Source organism: Pavona decussata, unplaced genomic scaffold (genome assembly GCF_977016875.1).
Source record: "Pavona decussata unplaced genomic scaffold, jaPavDecu1.1 SCAFFOLD_122, whole genome shotgun sequence".
In the NCBI taxonomy this organism is placed as follows: Eukaryota; Metazoa; Cnidaria; class Anthozoa; order Scleractinia; family Agariciidae; genus Pavona; species Pavona decussata.
In genome coordinates, this window is record NW_028145536.1 from 811,088 (window position 1) to 833,957 (window position 22,870).

Consider the following 22,870-nt stretch of genomic DNA (forward strand, 5'->3'; position numbering starts at 1 on the left):
GTACAGCGGCCATGTTTTTCCGTACAGCGAATTATTGGCTGGGCTTAGCATCAAGGACTGAAACACATCATGTTTCAACGGGCGCACGCGCTCACGCCTGGTTCCTACTTGTGCGATAAGCACAAGCATAAGCACAAGTATAAACTTGCGATGTTCCCACATGTGAAACAAGCACAAGAAAATAAGACATACGCAAGCGCAGTAACGTTGGAGGAGATCGGGAAACTGATTCAAGATGGCGGAATCATCTTGCTTGTGCTTGTGCTTACCTCACGCCGGTTCCCACTTGTGAAATAAGCGCAAGCGTGAGATAAGCACAAGCATAAGGAATGGAAAAAGTTTCTTTTTCTTGCGCTTATGCTTATGCTTAACTCACGCTTATTCCATGCCGTTCCCACAGGATGCTTATGCTTGTGCTTATCTCACAAGTGGGAACCAGGCTTAAGCGGGCGCTAATGACGCGAGAAAACATGCGCAGTAAGAATGCAGAATACAATTCAATGGAATCACATTAAGTACTAGTACTTCAATAGTCTTTCGATTGTCATGACCTTGAAGTTCTTTCTTGCACCCTGAAGCCGTATGCACGTTAATTATTACAGAGTTTTAATCGAATTCTAAGTGGAAACGATGGTCCAGCTTAATTGAAACGTTTCCACTTCCTCGTGCCGGATTTCTACAATATTGAATGGAAGCATAATTTAATTAAAGGGTTAAGATGGCTTCCTCTTACACTTTATTTGAAATCAGTTTGGTATAAGAATACCTTCAGTATCGTACGTTGGAATTGAAAAGAATTAAAGCGCGCGCAAGTTACATCACAAATTTATTGTCACGTCACGAAATTAATCAAAATAATCGAATGAAGAAAAACAATTGAGTTTGAGTTCAGTCTTAAAACGTTTTCAATATTCTTGAAATTTGACAAGGTTGTTTGATATATAACTTGTGATTGTAAAGTCGAGAGGCTTACGAGAAATGAAATCAGTTTACAAATACGTACTTGGTGGCTTGGCTGTAGCCGCGGCTGTCGGGGCTTCTGTGGCGGTTTACAAGTGGTGGAAAAGTAAGAAACGGGTAAGTAAGAGACATTGAGTGAGTATACTGGTCCGGACTACATGGAACATTTTTTAAAATGTCTGAAAGCCTGGTGATGGTATTTTTTTCCGCAGAACGTTTCTCACGACTGTGGGAACTCAAGTTTGGTAGTTGAGAACTTCGCTCGCTTGGAGCATCTCTGTAGTTCGGTATTTCGAGTATCCGACCGGTGTAAGGAAAGCCATGGGTTTGAGGCCTCGTCAAATTCAAATCGGAGTACTCTGAACTCATATATTTGTAAAAGTTGGTACTTATTCCGCTCTAAACAAACCAGTCCTAAATTTCTAGGCTTATAATAAAAGACTTAATGTAGTTTGCACCGTCCTCACCTTTTTAAAAACACAGGAAAATGGCGATGACACGGATGACGAGCAAAAGAATCACCCTGAACTAAGATATGGAGTTTACAAGAACCCGATTGATGGTCCGTCCTGGAGACTGGAACCTGGCGAGTACTACAACCCGGCCTGAATCACACGGACAGTCAACCAAATGCAAATCAACTGCCAGTATAGCGTGAAGAACATCAGTAGTCAATTGAGTGCCAACGACAGTGAGCCAACCGTCAACCGAATCCGCTCAATCGACTGTCAACCTATTGTCAATGGACTAACAACCAACAAGCAAATGACAGTCAACCAAGGTCAAACAACTCTCAACGATGACAGCATGAATGCCAACCGAGAGATGATCTCTTGCCGAGGGAGAACCGACTGTCCACGGGCCAACGGCCGACTCTCAACTGACATTCACGGATGACTGCGCCTACGATTGCACGTAAGACCGCTGCAGGAGTCATATGGTGAGTATCAGGACCTGGTTTCATGCTGCAACTACTATGTCAAACTACTTTTCAATTACTAGCTCGGATGCTGTACCCGGCACTAAGCTAGGAAGATTCGTGGGAGCCGGGCCATTAAACTAGGTTCTTGTGACAAACATCCAGCATACTGCTTGGATTTGAATGTCGATGTGTGCCCCGCATATGCGCAATGGAATAAATGTGATGGTATATTTTAAGCCTGGTAAATAAATTGGAAAATGGTCGCCAAAAATTCACCTCTGCGACTTATTTTACTTGAGGTGGGGCCCAACTGAAAGTCAGTAAGCACCATTTTGCCGGGGACTGTGCTTGCGCTGCACGTATTACCCTGTGCGTTACAGAACTCCCGAGAACACGTGAAATATTCTAATTGGTCAATACGGTCCGATTACATCATTTATTTTCCAGAAGATTTCAGACGCCTTTTCAAATGTAAATTAGTAGGTCCCGCAGCAGTTACACTACTCTGTCTTGGCTTTCATCAATTCTTCTAATAAGTCAAGGGGCTTACTGACAGATTTGTCTCCTTGAAAGCAAACACGAGAAAGATTAATAACATGTTATCTGATGGCGTTAATAGCCATAAATAAAGAAATCTGTTACGCTGTTTCACAAAAGCTTTTTATGATCCTCGATTTCTTTTTCTCTACTGACAAGAAGTAAATTTAATACGTTTTTCTAAAAGTGTTTTTAAGAATTAATCATCAGTTTATTTTATAGCAAAAGAAATATAGTTTCTCCTAGAAAACGGATCTGTCAGTTTTTTTGACATGGCAACGCCCCAGTAATATGCATACACTGTCTCCATTAACTACACTGCGCTCTATTCATATATCCAGCATCAGATAAAGTTGAGAAACAGTTTAAGTATGTTAAAACGCCATTTAAAAGCAATTCAATTCCGAAGAGAATTAAAGTCAGATGATTTTATTTGCACCAAAATTAACGAACTTAATCGGTACTCAAATTAGCCAAGTCGGTTGCCATGGTGATCAAGCGAATGTTCAAAATTGCGGCCCAAAACCCTACCGTTCTGAATGAAAGCAAAGTTAATTCCAGTATTATTCTTCCTTTATTTATTTTTCAGTTCCATTTTGCCAACATTTCCTTTCCTTGGTTCTCCCCATTTTCCCTTTCTTCACACGTATTATTACCAATTCGTGGACTATGCAGATTTTTCTTTGTTGTTTTTCTGTTTGACACCTTAAAAAGCTGACCAAACCAGGGCCTGACAACTTCACTCTTCAATGTGGCGATAGCGCGAATTTTTCGTTTAACCAGCTGCAGAGAAACGTCAACACGTTTTCTTATTTAAGACGCAAACAACAAATGAAGCAGGCATAAAATTTCCTTTTACGCTCTTCGAGAGTCGTTAGTACGGAGCTTTTTCTTGAAAAGGTGGTAAACCTTAGCAAAGCCGTGAAATAAAAACGGAGCCAAGGGTATTTCAACATGAGTTTTAAACGCCTCCGTGCTAAAACTGTTATATGTTTTCTAATATTTTCGTCACTTTTACGGCGCGGATCGACAAAAGTCGTGTCGGACCATTTGAAGGAATTTAAAACAGCGGCGTTACCAGAAGAAGGAAACACGGCAACAGATCCACCATGGATGTTTCGACCAGGTAGGGTGATATTATTCCATATCGACTTTACCTATTCTGGAAATCAGTTACAAAGCCGTCGAAAATTACGATGGCGAATTTGTTTGTTCAATAGGCATCGAAAGAATGACGCAATTATTTACTATTTTATTGTGGTTGTTTTTAAGGTTTGCGTGGGAATAATATTTTAATTACAAAGCGTTTGAGATTCCTGGGTTCAAAGCGTTAACCATATGACAATTGAGAAGTACTGAAAAAAGAAAGGATAAATCAAATAATGGTTTCTCGCAAAGAAATACGTGTTTTCTGAATAAATGGGCTTGAATTTTATTCGCTGACCTTATTTGACACCTTGTAGCTTCTGACAAGACCGTCACTCCAGAATAAAAGTTCTTGGTGGACATTTGCATCCTCGTGTTTTCTTTCAGGGGGCATATTGCCGCATGCTGTTCACATAACAGGCATCATTTTTGAATTGCTCTTCATTGTCAAACGACAGATGAAGTAAGCCAAGAAAGTAAGCATAAGTGATCATGAGATACTGTGAATCAACACGATAATTCTTTTCTAGCTTTCTCATTGGCTGGTAACGCTCGCTTGTTTTAAGGAAAATACACCTCGACAACGTGGGCACTTCAGTTTTTCAGCAAAAGTTTCTTGGCTGACCATAAGAGATAGCATAAGAAATGCTAGTAAGTCGTTATTTAGGCTAATCGTCAAACTGACATTCCTATTTACCCTCTATGTTGATTTATGTAGATCGCCACACTAAAACAGTTAACGTACTGCTTGGCAAGTTTCGGTTTCTACTCATCAGTTTAATGTTGACTGTTGACAGCGCCTTAGTTATTCAATACTTACCTTACTTTTTATTGCGAATACAGTGGTTTTCAATCAAGTATCGCTAAACTAACACCAGAGTAAATAAGCGGCCAATGACAACTGACACAAACAGCGCGATGAACCAATCAGAACTCGAAGCAAACGCAACTAGAACTGGCGTCAAGCACGAAAAAATGCGTGCGAGTTCGGCAAAGATGATTTTAAATAAATGTAAATGTAAATAACTGCGGCTGAAAGATCAAATAGAAAATAGATCCTCGCAGTTACTACGCAACTTAAGCTGTTGCGAAAAGAACTGAGCCTGAAAAAAATTCAGGCTTGAACGGGATTCGAACCCATGACCTCTGCGATGCCGGTGCAGTACTCTACCAACTGAGCTATCAAGCAACATGGGAGCTGGGCATATTGTGGGTTCGCAATATACCCGTGAAGGATGAATAAATAAATAAAATGTTTGAAACATATATTTTGAACTGCGGATGACCAGCTCCCAGTTGGCTTGATAGCTCAGTTGGTGGAGCACTGCACCGGCATCGCAGAGGTCATGGGTTCGAAAAGGCTTTTCGCAACTGCTTATGTTGCGTAGTAACTGCGAGGATCTTTCTTCTATTTGAACGGATGATTTTGTTTTATTCTGCTTCTCATTGGCTGAGAAAGCAGCGCTGGTTTTGTTAACCAATCACAGAGCGTAGTAACTTAAGACCATTGAAAAACTCGAACTTTTTGACACTCTATGAACGAAATTTAATCGACTCTTTCACTCGTTTTGTACTCCTTAGTAGTCAGCAATAATCGTCCACATTTTTTCAAGGTCCTTACTATTAAAGTGGAAAATCCAGGAATTCCGTTAGGTATGGGCCATCGGTGTAATTGATGCTGCAGTCTTGCTACTCTTTTTCCAGTTGATAGTGATACACATTGAACGTTTCCATCTTCCGTTAGGAACAGTTAATCATTTGATATTTCAAAAGTACCCCTGTTTTTACTCTTGTAACGTTTTCTGAAAGGGTTCCAGCTGCAGTCATTTATAGTTTTCCTGTTTACTCATCAAATTCCCATTTTCATGGTCTTATTGGCTCTTTATTCTAAAGGGACTGTTTTACGGAATTCTGACCATGCCACTTTCCCTTGCTCATATATCAAATACTCTAAAACCTCCAACAGAGGATCATAAAATGATCCATTTCTCGGCTCTCTGTTGTCGTCGTAAGAGCATTTCAGATATTAGGGAGCTTTAGCAACAGCGACGGCGACGGCAGCAAAAACGTCACTTTCAACGTTTTTTTCAAACGTCGTCGAGATTATACCAGCTCGTTTTGAAGGTCAAATGTAGGTGAAATTTCTTAGAGCTGAATTTTTGGAAACCGCACCAACGTTTGGAAAGAAAAGGAAAAATTCGTCGTCGCCTTTTGTGTTTACGTCCTCCATAAAACGTCCCATCAGGAAATTCCACGTCCGAGTCGTGCAGTGACTGCAATGAAACGTACCAAAAAGTGTCATGCACGGGCAGAGTTGTTGTTTTGGTTATTAAGCCAGTACTGCTGTTTTAACGTTCAAGTTACCGTCACCCGGCGGTCGTCCTTGTTCAGTAAAGCTCCCTAAAAATTTGAAATTATCGGAAACACATGAATGTTCAGCGTTGGGGCGTTGTTGTTGTTGTTTTTCTTTCGTTCTTTTTTTTTTTTCTTGAACGTGAATGCAAAAGATGAAGAAGTTTGCTTATTAACCTCTTCATGGTTGCAATCCATGTCCATCTTGTCAACTTTGACAAGACAGAGTTATTTGCAGAGTTACATAATGCACTAAATTTTGTTGCATTTATTCAGTATAGTAAATTGTATCAAACCTGGAAAGTTATCTTCTAGGTTTCAATCAATTTAAAAATATGTGCTCGAAATCGCCTCCCATCAAAGCATCACTGTAATATAAATGTATTTTAATACAAAAATAATTCACTAGTCAATTGCTTACATACGTGTAACACTTGCCTTTTAGACCTTTTAGAGGGAGATATAGTGTTGGAAGGTGTTGGCTCTCGTGCTGCAGTAAACAAGCAAATTTACCTTTGGCCAGGAGGAATTGTACCCTATGTCTTTGATTCAGGATTAAGTATGTGCAGTTTTCCTTGCAATTTACTGTTTCGATACCACTTTAATTCCTGAAATTCTACAAAGGCATCCAACGAGAGCATTAAACCAAAATAGTTTAAAGTTCATGTGTATCCTTCATTCCCACATCAGCATTGTATGGCCTTTTTAAAGGCAAATTTGTGTGAGCTAACACTTTCAGTTTAATCTATTCGGATTCTTTGTAGATGAGACTGATTGAAATTGCCGAAAGTTATAGGGAACTTAACTTTATTCCACGAATTTACGAGCTACTCTTGGCTTTCCGAACTGCTATCTGGCCTTGCTGTACACTTTAAACGAGATATTTGCCCCTCCCCCCCCCTCCCCCCGAAAACAAAAGGGATCAGGTTTTCGGAAGCCAAGAGCACCTCCTAAAATTCGGGGATTTTACGTTCCCTAACTTTTCGGCTAATTAAAATTTTCAGCTAAAAAATCAAACAGATTAAACTGTGTTAGCTTAAACAAATTTTGCCTTTGAAAGGCCATAAAATGATGTGGGAATGTAGGAAAAGTATTTTTGCTTAAATGTGCTCGTTGCATGTGACGATTGGAGGAATGTTTAACTTGAGTATCTCAGAAGTAAACAGTCGAAAAAGGAACAAGCAATGTCTATTGCGTTAGTGATTAAAAAATGTTTCGGCAAGATTTTGCGGGACAGACAATGTTTGATCAGTTAGGCAGTTGATCCAACACAATTTTAGATGAAAAGTTGTCATCGTGTACCCCCTTAGCTGCTAACCCATGTGGGTACGAGAAATTTTTGCCTCGTGATTTAAAAACAAGAACTATTTTCTTCATTTGCAGCCTTTTACGCACAGGAGGTCATTACCAAAGCAATAAAGACTTTGGAGAAGATTTCTTGTGTGCGATTTCAGCTCAGAAAAAGCGAACGGTTCTTTGTCAAATTCATACGAGGAATAGGGTAACTTTTGAAACTGAAGCAACAACGACGGCGACGGCAACGACAGCGACGCAAAACAATAGGTTTAATGTGAATCAAAAACCATCGCTCTGCACGTGCGTTTTAAATTTTGGTACATTTCTTTGAAGTCCTCTGCCAAAACAACAACGTTAAATGGCCCAATTCAAGGTTTTGTGAAGAACGTGAACACACGGCGGTGAAATCAAACCGAGTGGAAATATAATATTCCAACGAGCTGAAATATAAATCGCAAAGTAGCAGAAATGAACTGAAGTTATATTTTCAACTGACGTTTTCGTTGGCGTTGCCGTCGTCGCTGCTTAAAGCATAGGTCACCCAAGCTTAATATAAGAGTTTTTTGGCGTTAAAATTCGATCGAAAATTAGACAACAATATTCCCTCGAAAAACCACACAAATTACGATAAAGTCTGAAAAAGCTTACCCGGTGTGTTTTGTTGTGTTTTCATGGCTCCTCAGAGCTTCCAAACGCCGTTTTGAGCGGTTTATCTCTCAGCGGCTTGTTGCACGTGCATCACTGTATTATGTTAGTTGGAAAACTTGGAGTAGAATTTGAATGTGGATGTGATTTGACCCGTCATTTGAGGGGAGCACTTCGAAAACCCAACTAAAATTCGCTTGAAACAGCTAAAAATGTATTATAGTTTACTCTTGCTCTGGGAAATCTTTTCATATTTTCTTCCCGCTGCTCTAAGAGCAATCTCATGTTGGTGAAGAGGTTCTTAGTCAATTGTTTGAGTAGTTTTAACAAAAATACAGCAAAATCTCCGTTATAGTGCTCCTTTAAAAGTGATAGTGGCTTGCTTCAAATGTCATTCACAGGCTTGATATCGTCAAGACTCGCTTGGAATTATCTTTTTATTAATGTACGTCTGTTCTCTCGGCTTTCTCTTTTAACCATTTTCATTGACCCATTTTCATTAGAGAGAGGGTGATAGACTACAAAACACTTCAGGTCTAAAACAGGGCACTCTTTCAAGCTATGCTCTAATTAAACTGGCATATTGAATGGAAAAATGTTAATCATGCATGTCTTACAACAAGGCAAGTCTTGAATTGAGTTGTCGTTTTTGTTTCCGTTCAAGATGCTACTCCTATATCGGTCGAACGATGGATCCCAATGGCCAGACTGTGTCCATAGGATTCGGCTGTGAATATGAGGGATTTGTGTTGCATGAGTTAATGCACACTTTGGGCTTCTTTCACACAAATTCACGGCCGGACAGGGATGCGTATGTCATTGTGTATACACAAAACATCAAGCCAGGTAGGTTAGTGTACATTGACATTGCACAAACTATATAGCAATCTGATTGGTTCCTTTATATTTAAGGTATGTCTAACAATTATCCACGAGGGTGCGTTAGATATGCGATTTTATCTAAAACTGGATCATTGTATAATGCAATTCCCGGGATTTGATTGGGTTAGCGGCCATTGGTAAATGAGCCATTTTACCATGCCCAAGAAAAAGCGATCATTAAATCGTCTCCTGGTCGGTTCCTGCTAAGCGAAGTCAACAAGACTAGCAATATTTCTTGATTGTTTTTAATAAAACAATTATTCTACTCGCGCTTGTTGGATATGAGATGATTATAGCCAATCAGGCGCTACGCGCCTCGTTGCTCTCTATCATGTCATACCCAACAAGCGCGAGGAAAATAATTGTTAAATGGATAGCCAACGAGGCGCGTAGCGTCAAGTTACCTATAGTAACGCGAATGGAATATTTGTGCTATTAAAAACAACCAGGAAATATAATTAAATCTTGCTTATTTCGTTTGGAAGAAAGACCAGAAGACAATTTAATCATTAGTGAAGGCCGCCATCTCTTGTGTATGATATAACGGCTGGCATCCCACGGCTGCTAAGCTAATCAAAATCTGGAATTGGTTGTTTAATGCCCCAGCGTTTAAATCCGTTCTTATCCTGTGAGTAATATTGCAAATAATTATTTATTCAGTCCATCTATGGTGTGCTGTTATAAATAGTTGTCTTACAAGATACTACTAATATATAGAAAAATATATCAGTATTATATTAGAAAAATGAAATTAAATTTGACAAAGTTTATAATTCATTAGGCAGTTTTTGCTTTGTAGAATTATGAGATTGATAGGACTCAGTTACAAATATCAAAATCGATAAAACTCACAAATATCAAAATCGAAAACTTAGATGACAGAAAAGGGCGTCTCTGCACACAAACTTTGAATTCTCTGGTGAGGCATCTGTGAAAGAAAACATCTCTCCCCTTGCTCTAACTGTTCTTTGCAGTTTACGAACATTACGAAATTTCAGAATGCTGGCTTTCGAATTTTTCGTAGACGTACAACTTGCCACAAATATTCCTAGACCTGCTTCAAGTCGTTGTGAAGAGGCACTAAACATTTCATCGCTGCTAAAAGAGGGCGCAGATTCTTTATCAAAATAAACGGTCGTTCTGCTTCCTCATGTCGTTCCATTCTTACTTCATGAAAAACGAGTGACATAAAGCAAGTATTGACTAGACAAAGACTCTTTGGTTTTACTAGAATCTAAACATTTCTACGTCAGAGTTTCGACGAAACTTTAGGAAGTACAGCCATGGGGAAGTGGACCGCTTGGGAGCACCTTATGACGTCACGTCACTCATGCATCTGCCACGAAACAGTTGGAGCATTAACGGGAGGAACACGATAGAGTCACGTGCTGGCGCCCACGTGATTTTGGGTCAGCAGCGTGGTTTGTCGATAGTGGATGAACAACAGCTCAATCAACTGTACAAATGCCGTAATAATCGTGGTAAGATGTGTATTTATTCCAGTTATGGTCAATCGAGCTTACACCGAAGGCGCATTCTTTTGAGACAATTTTGGCGGTTGTTACCAGAATGGATAATCCAAAACAAGGTTGGATACCTTGTGGTATTTACACAACAAAAATCTTATGGTTTTTACACAACAGAAAGCTAACTTCAAACGGTGGTAAAATAAGTAAAAAAAAAAAAATCAATTTTAATATATTAATGTACGCCTCGAACTAGGACCATTAGCTTCATATCTCCTATCCACATTTACTAGACCAAAGAGGGCTGGCTGACTAAAATGGTAATTTTTAACTTATTTCACAGAGTTAGCCATAACATCAAATGATCAAATGACATCTAACCGTTTTTAAAGTAGCACTTAGGCCTAAATAGTGTAGATCAGTGCTAAACCCCAGAACGGATTTTCCCTGCCTAAATGGAACTCTATGTTCTGAGTTCTCTGCCTAACAAATGGATTTCAGGGCTTTCACGATAAAGGATATTACATTGTGTTAACACCATAAGGTGTCCATCCTTGTTTTGAAGTATCCATTCTGGGAACAACTTATTTCCCTTCAGAAATAACAAAATACACAGAATATCAGTTCCTAAAAGATAACAATTCCGCTTATTTCTATTAACTTGAAAATCTTCCCAAAAGACCGAAATTCCTGTTATTCTGAGTAAAGTATTCTGCACATTCTGCTATCAGGGGCATACTAGTCTATTAAGCGACATATTTGACGAACACAGACGCGCAATCGAAAAAGCCCTTCAACAACGTCTCATTGACCAACCTACCGCCGTTTCAGATCACTTCACTCTTCCTGGCCATTCAATCAAAAACATAGAACTCATTCCCCTAGAACTCATTAACTCCAACAGAGACGGCATTCGGAAAGCCAGAGAAGCATTTCTAACTTCCAAAGGGCAAGACTCTTGAACCCTATGGAATAAACAGACGCGATGAAACTTAATCTGTCTATTATACACGTTTCAGCTTTCTTTATTTATTAACCAATCGCATCTCAACTTTTCATTTGTATCGTCTTTAAATATTGTAACCGTTTATTTCCAATTTTTACTTAGCTTTTTGCCGCCCCTGAAGAGGGTCAGTGTTGTCTAAACGAAATATTGGGCAATAAAATTATTTTAGCTGTCCTATCAGCCTTGCATTTAATTTTACGTTGCATACTATTAAGTTCATTCCGAAAACAGATAGCTCCCAAAAGAACACGAATACCCTCTCTTCCGTGTATTCCTGTTCCGAAACAGTCCGAAAAGAGCGCGCCCTCAGGTTAATTGAGCTTGTCATTCGCTCTGACTGAGGGCTATCGCTCGAAATGTCATCCGGCTAGAATCTCTTTCCGGTGGACAAATTACCTCATCAACGTCAACTCTGTTAATAAAACGAAACATTCGTTTTCTCCGACGCAGCACCACAGTTTTGTTAAAAAACTAACTCTCTTGTCTATGTGCTTTCCTTAGGTTGCTACTTCGCTGCAGGTCTTGAGAAGGGCCAAATCACCGACTCACAATTGCGAGCTAGTTCGTCCAAGCCTTTCCACGACCCACACCAAGCTCGGTTACATCTGACCGCGGGGCCGAAGGGAAATGGGGCCTGGTGTGCTGCTAGGAAAGCAATTGGAGAATACCTACAGGTGAATCGTCTGGCTTATTTGTTGAAAATAGCTAGAATTAACAGTAGAGCACAGGAGTGAAAAGTCGACAAGTGATTAGACCTTTAGGCCTTTTGGCCAAGATATTAACACACGCGGAATTGTGTCTCTTAGCTATAAGTGACAAACAGGCCTTGCAACAGATTAAAGCTTATTGTATCCAATTGTTGTATATATGTAATTGTTGTTGCTGTAATTCGGAGAAATTTGGATCTAAAGCCTTAATTGTGGCTTGTGCCCCTATCCATCGAGCTCTTATTTGCCACAAATTTGCACAAATTTTCTGTTGCGTGTCGACTCTAGCATATTCAGAGAATTAAGCTCAACATTGCAAACTCTCGTTAACTTGTAGTTCATTTACTTAAACGCACCCACAGCTTCCTAGTAATTTTCACTTGTGTTTTGTTGCATGGTAAAGCGAAAAGTCGTACATACTGAGTTCGCCGGGTCATGTAAGTCTCTGTCGGGATCCATCACATGATTCTCAATACACTTTCGGACGCACACTATCCTCAGCTGTCAGTGACCCAAAAAGAGACTCATGAGATCATGTAGCGAGGCTTGTAGGAAAACAGAGTGACTTTACCATGCTCCCAGCGTAGCTCCGCTGATGACACTATACAAACACATACAACCGACAATTCCTTGATTCGCTCTGACGTAGGGATAACTCTCGAAACGTTAGCACTCGAATGCCTTTACGGTGGTCAATTTACCTTTAGCTATCAACTCTGTTAATTAACCAAACATTCGTTTCTACTCCCCACCGATGCAACACCACATTGTCTTTAGAAACTAAGCCCTTTAAACTGACGTTACGGCCTACTTATCTTGTTTGTTTATTTCAATTGTTTCCATTTCCCTACAGATTGATTTAGGCTCAAGGCACAAGGTAACGGCAATTGCCACGCAAGGCACGAGCCTGTTTCTTTTAACGGCCTGGGTTTCAGGATACAAGGTTCAGAGCAGCAACAATGGAAATCTGCATAGCTGGGTCACAAACATACAGGTCAGCGGTATCTTTTGAGATAATCCCCTTTGGAGCAGAAATTCTCTTAAACGAGTCCCAAATGCAACGATCTTAAGTTGGTTTTGCCAAACGTTCTTAAAGCTACAAGTAAACAGCAAAGAAAGATACAATTTTGGAACATTTCGCGAGCAATGGGACAATGCAATAAAAGAAAACAACAACTAAAAACATACAACACGAGTCCATGACCTCGCCGTACAGCGGTCGGATGCTTTAATCCGTAGGTACTTCATGTATCCACTTTTATAGGTTGTGGCGAGCTAAGGATCAGCAATGTTCACAACCAAGAGAACATTAAGCTCTTCCCATAATGCAAATCAAACATATGATACCAGCCGAATACTCCAATGGCATAGATATGAGACGAAGCATTGGACACTTTTTAGAACAAAATCTTCCAGGGTGAGGGAGGGTTGCGAACCCTATGGCCTTCGGCATAACGGTCGAATGCTCTAATCGTTGAGCTGCTGAATGTCTGGTTGCTAGTGAGGCCATTTACTAGGTTCATGTGACGCATGCGTGTTGCTTACTGCAAAGATCAGCAACTCGAAAGCGTTCGGTGTTGTGATATTAAAGCATGATATAGTAAGTGTTTAGCTTGGCCATGTCATAAGGAAGGTGCACTCCGTTTGTCACCTACAGGAGACTACAAAGCTTTCGTTTATTGTTGAGCAAAGAATGTGCTTCAAACGTTTGCTTAACCACACGAGTCATTTTTCGTTAATTTCGTGTTTAATATTTTTTATTTTATAACAGTTTCTAAGTGGGAATTGGGATGCGAACTCCGTTCAGTACAATGCCCTTAAGACGCCATTCACTGCTCGGTACGTCAGAATTCTCCCCACTCACTGGTACAACGATATATGTTTACGGGTCGAATTGTATGGGTGCAAGTAAAATAAGGTGAGAAACAAAACATATTTTGTTTACAAAACAGGTATTTCTGTAGATGTAATCAGCGTGAGCTTTATTGGTGGCCGCCAGCAGTGCACCTCACCATAACCACAAATAAAAGAAAGTGGCACGCCATTTTATGTGATGTCACAACCTGTGATGCAGTAATGTAAATAAAGTCATGTAAAGAGGAAGTATCATGCGGATTTGATGTCCATTTCAAAACCAAGAAACGTTTTCCTGTCACAACAACAACAACAACAACAACAACAACAACAATTGTCTAATTTTGTTATGAATTATCGTCCCAGTGCAATAATTATGCTAATTATGCTATCGATTAGTGCCTCTAGCCAGAGACAGAGTAGGTCGGAATAGATTGAAGCTTGAAAAACGTTAGGCTAACCGGCGTTGTTCAAGTTCTCGCCTTTTTGTTTCCAAAATGCTCTGGAACAGATCACGAGTTGTAAGTTTCAAGAATTGAGTTGATATCTTCCTCTCGTAGTTCTACAATTATTTTGCAGCTAAGTGAAAATCTTTTTTTTCACCGTTTTTTAACTGACAAAAAAGGTTAAAAACCCCATGATACTTCCCCTTAAGTCATGTCATGCTATGCAACATGTTACGTCATGAAAACATTTTATGCCTTTGCGACGCCTGCTCGTAGGGCCAGCCAAATCGATCTTTGTTTGTAAATTCAGACAAACAAAACCCGATAAACGGCTGGCTGTCGGATAATTAACGGAAGAGCAGATCAAGGTTCTGTTTCCAGGATTTTTTCGCTTGCTAAATGTAGCTCCGAATTAGCTGCTATTACAGTTATCAGTAGTTTGACAACCAATCAAGATAACTGGGTCATTTTCCATTGTATTGACATCCTCGACTCGTTGGCAAAGAATATCGACCTCATCCCCAGGGGCCAAAATAAAATTTGGACGAGGTTCGGAGGCTCAAATGTTAATAATAACAGCAAATTTCACGAAGCTAGAAAAGAGGGCCAGAATTAATTACAGCCTTCCTCTATACGAAGTTGTAAAACTGAATAAGTTCAGTACGTATGACTTAGAATCTAAACAACCTTCCAGTTGACACCGTGCGATTTGAGCTGAATGTTCATTCTTTCATTCATTCACAAACTCACTCATTCACTCATTTGTTCGTTCTTTCATTCATTCCATCAATCAATCAACCCATCCATCAATCAACCCATCAATCAATCAATCAATCAATCAATCAATCAATCAATCAATCAATCAATCAATCAATCAATCAATCAATCAATCAATCAATCAATTAGTCAGTCAATCAATCATTCATTTGTTGTTTTCGCTGTAGGTTCTTGTATTTATTTAGTCATTCTTTCGTTCGTTCGTTCGTTCATTCATTCATTCAACCACATTTAATATTGTGGAGATAGAAAGCGCCTTAGTTTATTGAAATGACTAAATTATAACAAAAACTGCTATAAAGCAGTTTCCTCTTTTTTTGCTTATTCCGCCTTAGATTCAATCAAAAATTATTACTCCTTTCCAATTGGTGTATGACTCTCTCCTAGCTCTCCTAGATAAGCAATCCTTATAAGTGGTTGGTATTGTTAACTGTCTCTGGGAGAAAACTGAATGTTGCTTAGGAAAAGCTAAGAAATTAATTTACTCTCCGATTTAGTGGTCTTCAATCTTATTTGTTTTTCTTTCTTCCTTTTTAGAGTTATGACAGATGTTCCTCCGAAAGTGGTGGACAAAGCTGCAACGTCCAAGTTGTATTTATTAAATTAATAATTCATATTTTGTTATCAATAGCAGCAAGCGTGAATTTAAAGTTAAAACTTCCGACGATACAAGTATGAAATTTCATTTGATGTAATTGGCAAAAATGAAAGAACGTTATATATTTTTCCTTTGTTTCATGAGGCGACAATGAAAGCGATAAAAAAGAATGAGTAAGCTAACAATATATTTAACGTAAGGTAAGTTTTTGGGACATATGATGACCAGTACCACTTTCAGATACTTCGTCTGATCGTGTTGGAGTTGACTATAAGCCTCTCTCGCCGGTGTATTACCGGCTTTTACTGGGGCGCTTTTACTTGGAATGTTTCAAGAATTGTCAAGTACAATGGTTAAATAATAGTAACAGTTTCTCAATGGGAAAAAATAAACAAAAGTTATTTTATTTTTCCACATTTATTATCTCTTTCTCTCTTAGTATTTTCTCAACTCTTTTCTGTCTTTTGGTGTACATATTTTATTGTGTAAAATTTCCACACTTTTGCCGTATATATTTGCAAATTCGCGCTTCTTCCATTTTCGGGTTTTAAGGCTTCAGACTTCTAGCCAAAAGGTAATTGTTTTAAAACATTTTAAACCAGAGCTTTCACTTAGAAATAGCTTTGATTACAGGCATGCTAACGGCACTGTTAAAATTTACCCATACCCAGAAATTTGTTTACCTTCAGACTATGCTTCAGGCTCTGCTTATAAAAGAGAGAATTAGAATCTTTACACTTGATCAAACTTGCTTTTTTAAATTCTGATCCACTTTCATTCTAAGGATCGAGTTTCCAGAAAATTGAGTCAAAGTATCCAATTCGTCGGTTTCAGTCGAAATCAACTGAATACATAAAGGAACAACAAGAACAACGATTTTGCATAAATCGCTTACCCCCGCACAATCGCGTTCTCGACAATGATTTGTTCATGAATGGACTCAAAAGAAATTCGCCTACCCTTAGGTCAAACTTATCAAAGGAATCTTTAACCTTTCCGACATGATTTTCTTCTCTTTAAAGAGAAGAAAATTTAAATTTCTGCCAGATAGTTAGGGCGAGAGAAAGTCACAATGGCGAATATTTTCTCCCCCGTTTTGTCTGTTCTTGTGCCTTCACAATCTGCCCTTGCGCCTGCGCAGATACATAGGGCACTAAACTAGTGTTTATGCAAAGCTCAATAGCTTGAGTTTTCGGCTCAGCAAGCAGATGTTGTGTACTTTTTTTGGTTTTCGAAGCTTTAGAATTTCTGGGCTTTAATTAACGCCATCACAAAGCATTGGCCAAACAAAACATTTTTCTTCCTAAATTTCCTTAAAAATTCAATTCTGACATAATTACCATAGAAAGTACTGTTGATGAGCTTTCATTGGGGACACCCAACCAGTTAATTTTAGAAAAATATTTCAAATGTCCTTTTTTTTGTTTCCGAGCATTGCCTTGTGGCCTTCATATTTGTATAGGATAGAACGTTTTGATATAATTGATTTTTTAGCTAAACTTTTAATTATATTATTAATTAGTCGCACAAAATGTAAGGCAACAGAACTCTTTACCTCGATTTTAAGAGCTGCTGTTTGGTCTCCGAAAATCCTAGCTGAACTTATTTCCCCCTCTTAACTACACTTTTGGCATTACAACGTAAAACAAAAGAGAATATCATTTCCCTTGTTATGAGAAAACGCTTATTCTTCTTTACAATTCAATCCGAATTTCTGAGGCTTGTAAGATCTTCTGAACTGACATACACCGAGATTTCCGTTGGCGTTCACCTGCTTAAATCTAAATAGTCTCACTTTTTAAGGAATTGATTCGCAGGCTGAAAGTTAGAACCGCGTATTACGATACTCAAGGTTTGGCCGTCCATGGGGACAAGTGTTTGGACCGGAGTTCTCACAAAGTCAACACAATATTCATGAACTGATTTTTGGTTGGAGCGGGTGAATTCAATCTATCTCCGCTGCCTATCTTTTACAGCAGATTGAACATGTGCTATCGCAGATTCATTTAACAGACGAATGCCAGCTTTGCAGTAGAAGTATTCGATCACGATAGCTTTTTTTTAGTTTCGTTTCCTCACCAAATTGTTATCCAGACAAAGTGCTTCTCCGTGGAAGATTTTAAAACGAACTGTACTTTTTGTATTTCGTTTTAAATTCAAGTCCTAGTCAAATCATTCTTCATAGGAAGTGGTTTTTGTTGCACAATTTTTAAAATGGACTGTCCTTTTTATTTCTCTTATTTGTTACAATAAAGTAAACGATCATTAGAACTATATCACAGTGTTTTTACCTTATTTTTCGTACATTTCCCAATTTCATTATCTTATTTCCGAATTAATTTTGAAAAAGTTCAAAGAAAAGGAATCAGAAATGTTCTCTGTTTTCAGGTGTTGTGTGTATGCCCAAGGCATCATCCACTGTCCGGATAGGTTCAAAAGGCAGGAAATTGAGCAAAAATCGTGAAAAAGAAGCAAAAACAACAGACAGACAGACAGATGTAGTGGGAAACTAGCTGGCAGCGAAGACCTTTTTGACTGCTTAAATTGTTTCACGATTTTTTTCGCTACGACATGCAGGCCTTAGGCGGAACGAAAGCAACGATCCACTCTACCGTCAACACCAGCTCAGTGCCCCGCTATACTTGCCCACATTCAGAACATTTTAGCTGGGAAATGAATAGCGAAGTTCTTTCCTGGATTTTAATCGTCATCGCATCTATCGCGTCTCTTCTTGCCGTTATTATGAACGTATTAGTAATCATAGTCATGAAACGAACGAAACATTTGCAGTCACGATCCAACTTTCTGTTGGCCAATCTTGCCGTAGCGGACATTCTAATGGGTGCTGTATGCATGCCGTTGTTTGCAGCTACTGAAATTTTAATGGTCCACCAAGCGTCGTTTGAGCATATCTGCATAATAGACTCAGTTCGTATACGCTTGACAACTTTCTTGACTTTTTCGTCTTTATCTCACTTGACTTTCATCGCTTGGGAGAGATACGTCGCGGTGAGAAAGTGGAAGAGCTACAAGGCTATCGTCACGAAAGGCCGTGTCAGAATGCTTGTAATAATTGGTTGGCTAGTTGCAACGGTTTACCTTATTATAATACTGGCTATCGGCATGGACAAAAAGACCGTAAGTAAATTGTTTATCATTACAGCGGTTTTGATGGCGTTTTGTTCAATAATTATCCTATATTTCTATGTCATGGTGTATCTTGAACTACGTAAACGTAATGTAAACGACATCGGCCAAACAACTTCACGGAGGACAAGCCTCGAGTCCAAAGTTGCTAAGATGACTGGCTTGGTTACGGTTGCCCTGGTTTTTTCATTTGTTCCAGGTATTATCGTTGCGAATTTTTGCAGTTTTTCCCAGCCCTACGTAGAAGTGCACTTTTCCGGGTACCAGGATTACTCTTGATCTTAAACTCTCTTCTAAATCCTCTTATTTACTTCTATACCAACCAGCGTTTCAGGAACGCCTTGCTAGAGCTATTAAAAATACGAAAATCTCAAGCAATACAGCCATCAGAGCACTTTCGCAGACGAAAGGAACCCTCTGCTTCGTTTGAATGCGTGGATATGCAAATCGGGGAAAGAGATACCCACTTGACAAGATCAGGGTCGTTGGACGCATCCCTGGTGTCAGAATTGGTTCATCCGTGGCCCGGTGAAATCAAGTTGAAAAGATTCATGTCAGCTCCATCGCGTCCGGAAAGGAAAATTTCCTTGAAATGTTCACAGCGGAATCAACACTTCTCCACTTTGACAACAACTGCATCCATTCATGTGGAAAGCTGGCAATGTCAAATGGAGAGAAATTATTCAAAACGTCGCGGCGCTTTTCTCGAAGCGCTCCAAACGGCGAATAAACAAATCCACCTGGGAAGACCAGTGTCATGTGACCCAGCCATTAATCAACTGGATTGTGGTAACCGAGAAGCTCATGGAAAAATCTTGAACAGATCCTCGTCAATGCCATCGCTTGGTAAAAGTAACAACATGTTCAAAGGTCTTGCAAAACCCGTCGTCCATGCTTAAAGAATAACAACTGCAACGACGCAGTACAAAAGTACTGGGAGATGTCGAATGACGGAAAGTTATCCTAGCCTGCAGAAAAAAGACATACATCAGCGTTCCACATCCTACACGTGTAAAACGCCACGATCAAAATCTTTGGAACGTGCTTAAACTCTGTTATTTAAACCAAACGTCGTAAAAGCTCACAAGAACGGAATGTTCTCAGAACTTGCCTCTTGTCGAACGTGTCTCTTCTGGTGTTTGGCTCGGGAAAAACCCCTTGATCAGTTCAAGAGAGTGTCTAAGGCGGACCTCAGAAGGTTCAGTTAATTGGTCCATCTGTAAAATAACCAATACACATTCATTGACCAAGATTTACCTAGTTCATGGCTGGAGGCATAATTGGCGTACCTTCTAATAAGGGGTAAAAAGTTTGATGTCTAGAAAACCCTCGGATCTCTACGTTGCCGTATACACGAATGTGGAAGTTCTTTGCTACTCAGCAAACCAATTAAACCAAACCAACGAGATGGCTGGTGCAAGACTCAAAATCAACAATCTTAGACAGTTGATATGAAAAATTAAGAGCAACCCTTCCCCATTTCAATGATGGAAAAATGGCCCGTTTTGCTTTGCATGGGAATTCATCATTGGTTTGGGATTGGGTAATTTCTTAATTTATTCCGTCAATGAGTACGGCCATCTTTGAATTCCATCCAGGGTCAGGTAGTCCGGGACAAGAAAAGTCAAAACCTCGTGAATTTTCTCCTTCGGCGTTTTTACTTTCCCCTGCCTTGCTTAACTGTCGCTTCATTCTCCGCGGACGGTACTAAACTTGTGCATGTGTTTGTGTCGAATGATCAATCACACAAAATAGAATATTACGCTGTGAAGGTTCGCAATTTGCATAATTACCAATGATTTTACGCATAGCGAGCAGATGTTGTGTACTTTTTTCTTTTCTGAAGCAAAATTTCGCGCTCTAATTAATTAAAGCCATTCTCACAAACTCATCGAAAGCATGGGCAAAACACAAAACGTTTCCTTTTCAAGAACTCCCAAATGAAAATGCAAGAAAAAGTCCTACATGTCATTAAAATTACCATTGAAAAGTACTGTTGATCTGTTGATGAGCTTTCACCAGGGACACCCGACTGTTGAATTTAAGAAAAATATTTCAAATGTCTTGTTCTCGCAGATCGCTTTATGGCCTTTAAAAGTTGATATTTGTATACGATAGCACATTTTGATATAATTGGATTCTTTCGCTTGGAGACTGGTTTCTAGTGAAGCCATTTACTAGGTTCATATGAATGAATGAATGAATGAATGAATGAATGAATGAATGAATGAATGAATGAATGAATGAATGAATGAATAAATGAATGAAATAAATGAATGAATGAATGAATGAATGAATGAATGAATGAATGAATGAATGAATGAATGAATGAATGAATGAATGAATGAATGAATGAATGAATGAATGAATGAATGAATGAATGAATGAATGAATGAAATCTTTATGTAAACACGGTAAAAATATCAGTATAACAATAGAAAATGAAGAAATTTATCTTGAGTATAATTTTCTATTTACTGGTTTACATATTTGCCGTGTGGGAGTCCGATTCAGAGAGCCATTTGTCAATTCTTCTCTTGTAGTTGCGTAGAGATGTTGTAGTGCGGATATCCTCAGGAAGATCTTTCCAAAGAGAAGCTCTGCTATAACTGAAACTACGCCTCAGGTAGTCAGTTCTCGGTTTCGGCAAGTACAATTTTTAACTTGCGTCACGAAGATCAAAGGACAAAGTTCTCGGAGTGAACATGTTACAAAGATAATCTGGGGCGAGCTTATTAACGCATTTGTACATTAAATTTGCCTTTTGCTTCGTTCTTCTAACGGATAAGTTGTCCCAGCTGAGAGAGTTGAGAAGACAGCTGGAGTTCGTATTATACCTTGATTTAGTAATTACTCTGGCAGCGCGATTTTGTAGTTTTTGTAGTTTCTCACTCAGCTGTTGAGACAAGCCATCCCAAACAGCACTGCAGTAATCAAAATGTGGTTCGATAAGACCTTTGCATATTTCAATAGCGGTGTGCATTGAAATAAAAGGTCTGACTCGGTTAAGTGCACTGATACTGGAAGCGACGTTTTTTGAAATTGCGTATATGAGCTCCTTCCAGGATATAGGTTCTCATCTATGTTCAGTCCGAGAGCTTTGCTATTATCTGTTTGGTTTATTTTGACACCCTCTACATTAATATTTAGTGGTTTTTCATTTAAAGACTGCAGTTTTTGACGTGAGATAATTACCATAAACTCAGTTTTTGCCATATTGAGGCTCAACTTGTTAGCTCTGAGCCAGAGATTAATGCTTTTCAGTTCAGTATTGATTCGGGTCTTAACACCAAGCATGTCAGATGCAGCAAAGGTAACATTCGTGTCATCAGCGTACATTCTAGGGGAGCCAAGACTCAAACAATTCGGTAAGTCATTTATATAGATCAAAAAGAGTGAAGGACCAATTATTGATCCTCGGGGAACCCCGTAGTTTAAAGGGGTTGCACTGGAGAGGTGATTGTTTACATTGCATCGTTGTAAACGATTTGTTAGATAAGACTTAAACCATTTCAGTGCATCTTGATCCACCCCAGATTTAGCAACTTTTTGCAAGATGATTTAGTGATCTATAGTGTCAAAGGCTTTCTTTAAATCAATGAAAATTACACCATTGAGTAGACCTTTGTCAACATTGACACACCAGTTGTTGCTAGTCTCCAACAAGGCAGTGAGCGTACTGTGTAAAGAACGAAAGCCAGACTGGCAACTGGTTAATAAATCATTAACATTTAGATAATCATAGTTGGTCATAGATAATTTTTTCAAAGATTTTGGCCACAGTCGGTATAACCGATATAGGCCGATAGTTGTTTAAGTCAGACTTGGATCCAGTATTAGAGATAGGTGCTACTTTAGCCAGCTTCCAGTCGGAAGGGTAGATACCAGTCAGTAGTGATTGATTAAATATACAAGTTAATAGTTTGCATGGAATATTGTCAAGACCAGTGGCCTTCCCTCCATCGATACCTTTCACCAAGTTGACGACTTCTTGGACATTGATCCTCTCGAAAGAAAATACCCTGTCAGAGGGTTTCACATAGTAAAGCGGATCAATGTCTACAGTACTGAGGAATTTCACGGGCTAGAGTCTGGCCAATACTAGTAAAATGGTTGTTAAACGAGTCTG

General features: G+C 39.2%; 1 protein-coding gene across 4 annotated transcripts; it reads left to right on the forward strand.

Annotated features, from left to right (window-relative positions):
- The first annotated feature begins 862 nt into the window (after positions 1–862).
- Positions 863–16,008, forward strand: LOC146469539 (high choriolytic enzyme 1-like). Of its 4 annotated transcripts, none has more exons than XM_085123170.1 (11): positions 863–1,077; positions 1,444–1,900; positions 3,009–3,545; positions 6,363–6,476; positions 7,301–7,418; positions 8,523–8,704; positions 9,994–10,221; positions 11,714–11,886; positions 12,773–12,913; positions 13,691–13,837; positions 15,534–16,008. In XM_085123170.1, the coding sequence occupies exons 3-10, from the start codon at positions 3,374–3,376 to the stop codon at positions 13,829–13,831; spliced, it is 1,269 nt and encodes a 422-aa protein (XP_084979296.1). In that variant the 5' UTR covers positions 863–1,077; positions 1,444–1,900; positions 3,009–3,373; the 3' UTR covers positions 13,832–13,837; positions 15,534–16,008. The 4 variants fall into 4 exon arrangements, with proteins under 4 accessions (XP_084979296.1, XP_084979298.1, XP_084979295.1 ...); XM_085123172.1 differs by having other exon boundaries at positions 3,456–3,545; XM_085123169.1 differs by having other exon boundaries at positions 1,444–3,545.
- Positions 16,009–22,870: the final 6,862 nt, after the last annotated feature.